The sequence below is a fragment of the Mycothermus thermophilus genome (genome assembly GCF_041956435.1).
Source record: "Mycothermus thermophilus strain CBS 625.91 unplaced genomic scaffold VTJ04scaffold_3, whole genome shotgun sequence".
Classification (NCBI taxonomy): Eukaryota; Fungi; Ascomycota; class Sordariomycetes; order Sordariales; family Chaetomiaceae; genus Mycothermus; species Mycothermus thermophilus.
The window spans coordinates 259,597-270,081 of NW_027191429.1; the positions used below are offsets into that span (position 1 = coordinate 259,597).

At 55.2% G+C, this 10,485-nt stretch overlaps 5 protein-coding genes across 5 annotated transcripts; 3 read left to right on the forward strand and 2 right to left on the reverse strand.

Annotated features, from left to right (window-relative positions):
• Window positions 1–756: 756 nt before the first annotated feature.
• On the forward strand, window positions 757–1,799 carry VTJ04DRAFT_4190 (uncharacterized protein; the record flags this gene model as incomplete). Its single annotated transcript, XM_069362173.1, has 2 exons — window positions 757–1,358; window positions 1,418–1,799. 2 exons carry the CDS (start codon window positions 757–759, stop codon window positions 1,797–1,799), a joined length of 984 nt encoding a protein of 327 aa, XP_069219146.1.
• A 42-nt stretch (window positions 1,800–1,841) lies between these two features.
• VTJ04DRAFT_4191 (uncharacterized protein) lies at window positions 1,842–2,108 on the reverse strand (the record flags this gene model as incomplete). The annotated part of the gene is made up of 1 exon (XM_069362174.1): window positions 1,842–2,108. One exon carries the CDS (start codon window positions 2,106–2,108, stop codon window positions 1,842–1,844), a length of 267 nt encoding a protein of 88 aa, XP_069219147.1.
• A 664-nt stretch (window positions 2,109–2,772) lies between these two features.
• On the forward strand, window positions 2,773–6,250 carry VTJ04DRAFT_4192 (uncharacterized protein; the record flags this gene model as incomplete). The annotated part of the gene is made up of 5 exons (XM_069362175.1): window positions 2,773–3,246; window positions 3,322–5,541; window positions 5,638–5,736; window positions 5,829–6,093; window positions 6,153–6,250. 5 exons carry the CDS (start codon window positions 2,773–2,775, stop codon window positions 6,248–6,250), a joined length of 3,156 nt encoding a protein of 1,051 aa, XP_069219148.1.
• A 1,156-nt stretch (window positions 6,251–7,406) lies between these two features.
• VTJ04DRAFT_4193 (uncharacterized protein) lies at window positions 7,407–8,404 on the forward strand (the record flags this gene model as incomplete). Its single annotated transcript, XM_069362176.1, has 2 exons — window positions 7,407–8,051; window positions 8,111–8,404. 2 exons carry the CDS (start codon window positions 7,407–7,409, stop codon window positions 8,402–8,404), a joined length of 939 nt encoding a protein of 312 aa, XP_069219149.1.
• A 250-nt stretch (window positions 8,405–8,654) lies between these two features.
• Window positions 8,655–9,353, reverse strand: VTJ04DRAFT_4194 (uncharacterized protein; the record flags this gene model as incomplete). Its single annotated transcript, XM_069362177.1, has 1 exon — window positions 8,655–9,353. The coding sequence occupies one exon, from the start codon at window positions 9,351–9,353 to the stop codon at window positions 8,655–8,657; it is 699 nt and encodes a 232-aa protein (XP_069219150.1).
• Between the last annotated feature and the right edge of the window lie 1,132 nt (window positions 9,354–10,485).

A 10,485-nucleotide genomic window follows, 5' to 3' on the forward strand; every position in this document is an offset into this window, starting at 1 on the left:
AATTACACCAAGCGCCAGCTTTGAGACTCTTCTCTTTCTCCAAGAGTGTCATCACCCTGGCCGCCTCTTGGGCCTGTAGTGTCGGACTGCTCCCTAGCTGAGTACTCTGTCGTCTGGTCTTCACATGTTAGAGAAAGCAACTGGGCAGATATCCTTCATATCTCGAGCCACACTTGTGGCCGCCGTCTCATCCTTCTATTAGTACGGTCTTAACAGCGCAAGACAAGCTCTTTTGCAAAACAGTCCGTAGTGTACGAGGCACACCCCCTTCCCGCGAGTGTTTCTCCATCCAACCACCCCCTGGCGCGTCTCCACCATATCGCCCGAGTCAAGCCTCCGTCCAGTCCTTGATCTCCTTCAGTACGTTGCATCAAGCTAGTCTCCCCGGCCCAGCCGTGCGCTTGGTCCATCTTTAATCACACGCCTGGTCCTCGCTGCTTTGTTTCTCTTCCTTTCTCTTCGTGAGCAATTCTGCCCGCCACTTCGTGGTGCATTCTCACCACCTACCACCAAACTCAACACCTCCGTCGAACCGACGACGTCGTTCTCTTCTACACCCCCGGGCGGGTCCCGCATTCACTCTTTTCGACATCGTTCTTTACCTTCGATTCTCTACGACACTTGGTCTCTTTGCACAAGAACCATCGAGCGACCTGGGTTGGGAAGAGCAGGAGAACCACGCCGGAACGGAGGACAAGTAATTTGTTAATACGGGACGGAAGGAAGAGGAGGAACCACCACATACAAACCGACAAGATGTTGTTGACGAGGGCATTGTTTGCCGCCCTGGCGGTCGGAGTGCAGGCGGACAGCATCACCAAGATGCTCATGGAGAATCTCAGGACACGGGATAGTGGTGCTCAGGAGCGGCAATTAAAAGAGGCGGCCAAGGCTATCATTCGGTCACGGGGATACATTGAGGTCAGGCAAACGCAGCAGGGCATGGAGACACCGCGGAATCCCGACGGATCTATCGACATCCAGGCCTGGAACGACGCCGCGAACAAGGCCTGCCAGGACGCTTTGCGCAGTTTGCAGGTTGCCTCGAACCCTTCGGGCGCCTGTGTCTGCTACAACCTGCCAGCGATGGACAACACGACCGGTATTTTCGAGGCCGACCTGCGCCTGTTCCAGCTGAGCGAGCCGCGCGACCAGTTCCTCGGAATCCCCCCGGAGAAGATCGAGGTCGAGCTTTCGTACAACGGCGCCACCGTGTCCGAGGTCAAGCAGGGGCCCGTTACCAACCTCAAGGCGAGGCAGGAGCAGCAAGATGCTCCGCGGGAAGATCTCCGGATGCTGAGGTCGTATCTGTTTGTCGGGCAGGTTGACAAGGACCGCATGAACCCCGAAATGACTGCGTAAGTTTATTCATATGACCAGCTTCTCTTGAGGCAAGTTTCGCTAACTAGCACCGCAGTGGTGACCTGCAAGCCTTGATCATGCCCACCATCACGCTCAAGGCGATTAACAACAACGGCTTGACTGTCAGCACCAACGTATCCGTCAACGAAGCTGCCTTCGTCGTCGGCGAGTTCTCCACCCAAGTCTTCATGAGCAGTTTCCGTCAGGCCGAACTCGCCATCGAGGCCGAGCTCGAGCGTCTCAAGAACGGCACCGTCGCCTTCGTCCTCCCCGGCGTCGAGCTCATGATCTTCCCCTGGGGCCTCATCATTACCAGCATCTGGCTCCTGATCGGCTGTGGTGCCTACGGCTTTGGCACATACGAGAGGTACAACTTCAGGGAACTGCACAGGAAGAGGGTGGCCATTGTTGAGAAGGGTGCCATTCCGCGGTTCTGAGCGGGAGTCGGAGGAGAACTTCAGGGGTTTGTATGTTGGGTTTCAACTTTTTATCTTGATGATATTTATACCAAATGTTCGCAACGAGCACAGTCCCCCCTTTTGTTTCCACCGTTGTTCGTTTTTCGTCGCATCACCAACTGGGTTTGGGTTGTTCCTCGTCTTGTGACACAGAAGACGGTTCGCCGGCAAAACCAGAGCACATATATCATGCTGGCATCTGTACATATCCTTGATCTTCAGACATAGAACAGACAGCGATACCTGCCTAGAAGATAATTCACACAAGTTTCCATCACGAGCCCACATCAAGTGATGGAGCTTGGTGTCACTTTTCGGACCTTGTCTCTCAGATATGATCAACTCGACCCGATCCCCGAGCATCGCAGCTTCTTTTCGAGAACTCTACATTATTTCAGTATGTTGAGTCATTGGAAACCTGCCCAAGGAACATGTCCGCTGTGGCGATTTCACCCAATTTCAACTGCGAAGGACGTCGCCCCCGGGCCTTCCCCAGGATGTCCTGGACGGGGATATCGCTGCTCCCATGACGGCAAACGGTTAACAGTGAAGGGTAGCTGGGAAGGGCTGGAGCAAGTGGCAACAGTATGAACGGCCTGGCCGGATAACACAGCATATTCCATTTCCCAATTACCGTGGACTTTCATGGAGTGTTTTGAGTCTATTACCTGCTTGTCTTCAGCATCCAATGTCAATTTGCAGGTGCCATACTGTGACCATTCCTCGCACCTTCGAGAAACACACCAATCACCACAGGCATGCGATTGTTTTCTCTCATAGTCGTTCGGAAAGATCCCTTTCTGCCTGAGGTCTCTCTAACTGTCCGCCATCGCCACACCCGCGTCGTGGTTTGCTCCGCGGGGACACCTCACCTAGAGGCTGTCGTTCAAGACGCACATTCTCCAGCACCGTTTCACTTTCACTCATTAATACGAAAAACACCATTGTCACCATGCTCTCTCACAGTTCTTCAAGCACGATGGACCTTACCCCCCTTCTTCAGGAGATGCAAAACACCCTCTCCGATATCCAGACCACCATCACCAACCTCACGGCCACTGCCACAGAACACACCACCAGGCTCACTACCCTTTCAGCCAGGCGCAATGATACCGTGCGCCTGGTCTCGAAAGCCTTCGAGGAAGACTTCGAAGTGCTAGCCCGCTCCCGTGCTGCCAAGCGAGAGGCCATTGCAGCGAAGCGTAAGGAGGAGGACGAAGAGAGAGAACGACGCAGGCGGGCCGAGGATGAGGCGCTCGAGCGTCAGGAGAGGGAGGAGGATGAGGCCATGAAAGAAATTCTGGAGCAAGAGAAGGGAAGGGCTTTGAGAAAGGTTGAGCAAGAGATTGCACAAGTGGAGGAAGAGAGGAGAAGAATGGTCAGGGAAGGGAGGGAGAGGATCAGGGTGCTGCAAGAACGGAAGAGAGTGAGTTATCCTGACTTGGCACATTCATGCGGAAAAGAGTATGACGGCGTGATACTGATGAGGTGCTGTCCTTAGGAACTGAATCGGTTGATCGAGGAGCAGCTTGAGATGGCGCTGCCGGCGCTTACGGAGGTGTTCAGTGTTTCCGGGGACTCAGACAACGCCCCAAGATCACCACCACTGGAAAGCATGATTCGGGAGGGTGAGAGTGAGGTTGCTGCCGCATCAACCGGCCGTTCAGTGGAGAGCGAGGAGGCTCACGCTAAGGAGCCTCCGCGACAGAGCCATGGCGAGGAGGAGAAACCCAGTCTGACGGACACTGGAGAGTCTCCAAATGTCTCTCGCCACGACGATAAGGCGGCACCTGAGGCTGACCTAGACCGCCCAAAGGACCAGGATCACTCAAGCTTCGAGGAGTCATCAACAACAATCGAATCGGCACTCCAAGAGCCCCCTCCCACAGCAAACCGCAATAGCACCAGAACACCTGAGATGGACGCCTCAGGTTCCTCCCTATCAGTACACCAGGAGCCTGAAAATTATAGGCCAATATTTGCTGCTGAGACTACTGGCCCTGCTCGCATGTCATTCTCTCGTGTCCCGCTGTCATCCACAGGATACGTCTCTGAGGGTGCCGAGACTCATGACAGCATGACGGACGACATTGGGGACAACTACTTTGAGGCCAACACGAAGAATGAGATTGAGCAAACGGCTCACTACGAAGGTGAATTCTCGACAAGAGATGGCAATTTGGAGTCGACATCAGCCACGAAGAACGCAGCCTCAGAAGGCTCAGAACACTCAGGTACATATGATGCACAATCCGATGAGGACAGGCCACAAACGCCTCGCCCGATGGGAAGGACGAGTCACGAAGCCAGAGAGGATTCCATCCACAGGCTAGAAGCGCTGGCAGCTGACGAAGCTGGAGAAGGTGATCACGCTTATCAGGAGGATGTGCCTGGAAAGGATGTTTTTGGTCAGAACCCGCTGGAGGCACAGAGATCAATGGATTCGGAGCCCCGGGAGCCCAACGCCGATACCCAAGTGCACGACTTCGAACCAGGGCCACCTGATCCTTCAGTACCAGGACATCAAGCGCATCAGTCTCCAGTTTCTCAGGAAGTGTCGACCGGCATTGAGGACGACATCGCTCGCGCTGATTCGGAGGTTTTGCAGTGTGAGGAAGGGGCTGAAGAAGAATCCGAGGGTGACGACACAGATATCGAGTCTCAGCGCTTTGTCACACCGTTTTCAGCCCACCCATCACTCAAACAACACAACGAGACGCCGGTTCACAGCATGGATGTTGATGATTATGTTGGCCCAGGATATCATGTCCAGGAGGGGAATGCCGACAAGCGATCCAGCCTGTTTTCCCAGCACAGCACAACTGTTCAGGGAGAGGCTGACCTGTTCGAGGACGACACTGATCGGAGCGAGGGCCCTGATACTTATGCAGAGGCGACAGAGAAGGCTGGTCCACAAGAGCCCGATTCCGCCAGGATTATCTCTGATTCACCACGGAGTTCCAAAGACGGGAGCATTATCCACATTCAGGACGATTCAGACCAGAATGCACCTGGACAAACTGGCGAGGAGTTGGAACTGCCCGAAAGCCTTGCCAGGAGTCAGTCTGTCGTCACCGAGGGATGGGAGGAGCGGCAAGTTGAGGCCTACTTCACCGATGAGTCGCGGCCCGATTCGAGGACCCAATCTCTCTCTGCGATCGAAAGAGCTCGGTCCGAAGAGACCCAAAATAACAACCCCAGAGCTCATCGTCATGACTCCTTAGCGCAGGCTAATGACACCGAGGCATTGGGAGCCCCAAGGCCCGAAACCCCGACCGGAAGCACGTCCGTTGGCCCGTCTGAACACGCGACACCAGAGACACTTGGATCTCAGAGAGTCGCCAACGCGCTTCATCAGGGAGACACCGACTGGACTCCAGGGTCGGACCGGACCCGTGCCACACTACCATCTTCCCCGCCGTCGCCGACGCAGGCAGTGCCACAGACGCAGCTGAGTCCAACCTCGCCACAAACCGGATATGCCACAACTGTCAGGTCGCCTATGTATTACCAAACTCGGAGGCCGGTCAATGCACAGTTCACGACCGAGCGTTACGATGACACAGAAGTCTCGACGACTCCCGTGAGCCTGCTTGCTCCGTGGGAAGGGCGCAAGTCACCGGAGCTTACGCTTAGCCCGCGACCAAGCAGCGACAGTTCACGATTTGACAACAGCTCAAATATCCCGTCACGGCGGCTGCGACGAGCAGTAGCAGCAGCAGTCTGTTCAAGCGGATGCGTAACATCTTTGAGCACCCCAACGCCGATAACGCTGCCACGATATCAAACCGGACATCACCCACTACAGGCCATCTAGGGTGGCAGTCCCGGCACTCATGCAGCGGACGGAATTCCCAAGAAGACCAGCAGCAAGGTTGGCAGCAGAAGTGACCACGCTCGGAGACCACACAGGGCGGTATGCCCCAGGAGTCTCACGAACGACGACTAGACAGCCAAGATCTCTCGAGGCACCAAGGAATAAAAAGCGGCGGATCACTGATTTTGCAGCCGTTGAGCTCGCCACTGCGCTCGCCGAGGCCCGTCGTGGTACTGGCCGACAACTTTGACAAGCTGCGCATTCACTCGGTCGTAATGGAAGTTTCGATAGACGACATTGACGACTCATCGTCATCTTCAGACGAATATTTTGACGAGTCCGACTCGGAATGGGAGGTTCAAACCGAGGAAACGGGGGTTGATGAGGACAGCAAAACGACACGACTATCAGACCTCAAAGACGACTCCTCCATCTTTCACGCGGCAGATCGGCTTCGTGCACGAACCCCCATCGGGAGGGAAAGAAGTAGCACAGGCAGCCGACATCGCCACCAGAAAAGCACAAGTACTTCCAGAAGCCACCATACATCAACCGCATCACCAGGACGCAGGCTCAGACGCTCGAATGCGCGTATCGGAGTTCATGGTCATGACCACCGCCAGTCCTCGACTCGTTGTAAGAAGGAAAACTACACAGAAGCGGTGGGTGAGGCGAGGTTGGCGTGGCAGTGGGTTGAAGGGTGGCGCGCTCGGCTGAGGAAAGGAGGAGATATGATAGAAAAGGCGAGATGGGAATGGAGGTTGGAGGATCGGCTACCACGGCTTCCGTTTGAAGCAGAAAAGACGGGGAAAATGCCTTCGGCGGTGACTGTTGTGGAAGTAGAAGGGGTGTAAGCTGCCTGTAGACTCAGGAAAAGTTGTGATGATCAAGGTACGCGGGCAAGTCGTTCTATTCTGAGACTGAGAGGCTGACGGATATCAATGCTGTGTGCATCCATGGCTGTAGCAAATGGCGTATACTTGATGCTGTATTCGAGTTGCTAGGGGTTTGGAATTATCCGTTTGATCGAATCGTCTATCATTGCGATGATCACTTCACTTCCTTCCACACATTTACGCCCCTACGCTCGTTCTCGCATTCACGTGAGAAATTGGAGACACGATACACCGTTAACTGGCGGGGGCACATTTCCCACCAACAGAGGTAGTAGACTGAACAGGATTGTTCTGTTCTTCTCCCCTTAATATCCAAGCAATTGCCATATGCGCACCACTCCGGGGTCGTTATGGCTTTGGGGCATGTCAAGGGATCTTCGTAGATAGACGACATTACGGACATCACCACGGAGAATTAAGCGCGGCTAATTATCTAATTCTCTAGCCTTAATCGACAAACCGCATGTCACTGGGGCGGAAGTGTTGTGACTGCCGAGACCCACGCAAGTCGCCAATGTTTAACCTCAAGGCTTGAAGAGCAGGGGCTCCGGGTAAAACCTAACATCGTTTATGACGGGTTCCCGATTGGATTCTCCACGCCTCGTGAAGACGACTGTTTCCGCTAGCTCATGGATAGAGCCAGGAACCGACAGATGTGCAGCGGGCAATGTAAAGACGGGGAAACGGAAGCAGTGTGCTCATACTACGGATATGGCCTCGATACGGGGCCAAGTCTGGGGTGCCGAGATGCAGGCGGCGCGGATCGTCACTATAATAAACCACCACTCCTTCGTTGATCTGTTTTACACCCATGTCGAGGAGGTGCTCTCTAGGCCCAGCCAGACTTCATCTTGACAAGCATCCTCAAGAGCCATGAAGTTCCTCAGCTACTTCTCATCCGCGCTCGCCCTCCTGGGCAGCGCCGTCACTGCGCACCCCGTCTTCAACGAGTTGATGACGCCGGTGGCGCCGTTGAAGCGCGCTACGGGAGCTTTCCAGCAGGTTCCCAACTTCGGACCCAACCCGTCGGGGGCTAAGTTCTTCCTTTACACTCCCAACCGGATTGCGGAGAACCCTGCCATCGTCGTGGCCATTCACTACTGCACCGGCACGGCCAGGGCGTACTACAGCGGGTCGCCCTATGCGCAGCTTGCTGACCAGAAGGGCTTCATTGTCATTTTCCCCGAGTCGCCCTACAGCGGCACCTGCTGGGATGTCTCGTCCCGGTCGACGCTGACGCACAACGGCGGCGGCAACAGCAACGCCATTGCCAACATGGTGACGTGGACGCTCGAGAGGTATAACGCTGATCCCAAGAAGGTCTTCGTCGTTGGCGAGTCCTCGGGCGGCATGATGACCAACGTCATGGCGGCCACGTACCCGGAGATGTTTGCCGCGGGTATCGTCTACTCGGGGACGCCGGCCGGGTGCTTCTACAGCCAGAGTGGTGCCGTCAATGCCTGGAACAACACCTGCTCCAATGGCCAGATCAACAGCACGCCGGAGGTTTGGGCAAAGGTAAGAGCCCGGCACATGATTTTAGATATTCCGTGAGCAAGTACTGATTCTATTCTCAGATGGTCTTCGACATGTACCCCGGCTATGACGGCCCGCGGCCCAAGATGCAAATCTACCATGGCTCGAACGACAATATCCTCCATGCCAACAACTACAGGGAGACCATCAAGCAATGGTGCGGCGTGTTTGGCTACGATCCCAACCGGCCGGATACTACGCAGTCCAACACCCCTCAGTGGGGTTACACCACGTACACCTGGGGTAACGGCCAGCTGGTGGGTGTTTATGCTCAGGGCGTTGGGCACAGCGTGCCGCTCCGTGGACAGGACGATATGAGGTTCTTCGGGTTGTGAAGTCAGGGTTCCCGTAACTGGATGGTAGGGATGCCTGTAAGGAAAGAGTTTAGGACGATGGCTGTGGATGGAGACGGTTTGTGTTGCAAGTGAAATAGTACCATCAACAAGTAACCAAATATGGATTTAAACCCATAACGCCTCTCGACGCCTAATGCTCTTTAACCCCGGGTATATGATGCTCATCTATCCCCCCATGCCCGCTGTATTCATGCCCTGCCCACTTGACGCCCTTCTCCTCAATCCATCATCAGTCCATAGCCCCTCCGCAGAGAATCATGCAGAAGCAGCAGCTCGTCAGAATACACCCCTGCAACGTCCCCCGAGATGCTTTTTTACACCCCCTCTTAAACTTCCCCCACTCACTCTCTTTCTTTCTCCTCTCCTCCCGCTGCCTGCGCTGCTCTTCCGTCATAGCCACCTCATACCTCCTCTTTCTCGCCAGCTCCATCTTCTTCTCCAGCTCGGGATCCGTCACCACCACGGGCATCACCGCCGTCCTACTCGGCGCCATGACCGCTTTGACAAGCGTCCAGCCGTCAATTCGCCGTCCACAACCTGCCGCTTGACAGTACAAGGGCTGGCTTCCCTCGTACGGTATCGCCCATGGACGACCGCCGCTGGATCGTCCGTAGTAGGCCTTGATGCACTTTGGATTCGGGCACGGGCCGCGGTGCAGGCACGGGGTGTGGCCGACGTAGTCAGCGCCGTGGGCTTCGGCGATGGTGCAGTTGCAGATGGGGCATTTGTATTGCGAGTAGAAGCGGGCTGGGGTAGGAGAGGCGGCGAGGGGCCGGGATTCTTTCACCTTGGCGGGAGGAGCATAGCTGGGAGCGGATGGGCCCAGTTCGGAGATGACGGGCTCGGGTTGTCGGCGGTGGTCGAGGTATGCTGGAGGAAAGAGGAGGACGGGCGGGTAGCTGGGGAGATCAACTTGCCGGTTCGACATGGTTTGAGGGTGAAGGAGAGGTTGGTTGTTGGAGGAGATGGTGAACTGGTGGGCAATGCCTGTCGGCGAGGAATTGGTGATTTCCTGAGCAAACCGTCCCAAATGTTGTTTGGTGACGTAGCGCGAGTGTAAATTCGGACGACGGCGTCGACATCGTGGAAGGCTTTTCTACTATCCCTCGAGGTTGCCGGTGGAAAGGAAGTGTTGCAACTATGAGCGTGGTTTCCAAATCTAGACCTAATTGTTCCATTGACTCGACGGGTAGACATCAAAGCACGAGTGGTGGTTGAATGGAGTTGAGTTTCTTTGTCCACGCCTTTGGAGAAGGCATCGTGAAAGGTTTGAAAGGGGGTTTTCCACATGTCATGGTGTGAGATGCCCCCAAAATAGGGCGCCACTTCTACTTATTACCTGAACCACAAAGAAGGCAGAGGCAGAAAATGGCCGTGCGGAGAGGGTGTTCATCTTCTGACAAGCCTTTGGTCTCCGGTTTTTGCCAACACATCATGGCCACAGTTGCTGCAGTGGAGTCATCGCACCAGCGAGTGAGTTGTCGGAGATACTGTTGACACTAGTCATGCATCTCTGAGGCCATGAGGCATTCCCATGGGGAACGGGCCGGAGCAAGCTCCGTCATTGGACGCTGTCCGCAAGACAACAAGACAAGCAAATGGAGAGATCGGAATCGGCAGCCGACGAGATGAGGCACCGCCCCTGGATGACCCGGCGAACTGGGTCTGCTGCAGATCACCGCCCATCGCGCGTGGTTATGATGTCACGGGATTGGTCGAGGAGATGGAAGTGTACGATGTCTTGGCGTTGTTGGGGTGGGTGAACCCTCTGTTTGTCCTCGATGGTGGAGCGGCCGTGGCACGGCGAAGACCACAATGACACCGCCCAGTCAGCCCTTGGGTCTGCCTTGATGTCGATGTCGCTGCGTCGACTTCGCCTCAGGCACGACTTAAAATCATTTTCATGAGCCCAGGTCCATTTTTGGGACCGATAAAGGGGTTGGTATCTTCTGGTGTCTCATAATTAACGTAACGACACGGGCTTGGGCACTCTGACATTCAACATCACATGCGGCTGCTCTGATAAACCGGGCAAACTTCAGCTCTAGTTCTCCGCCCTA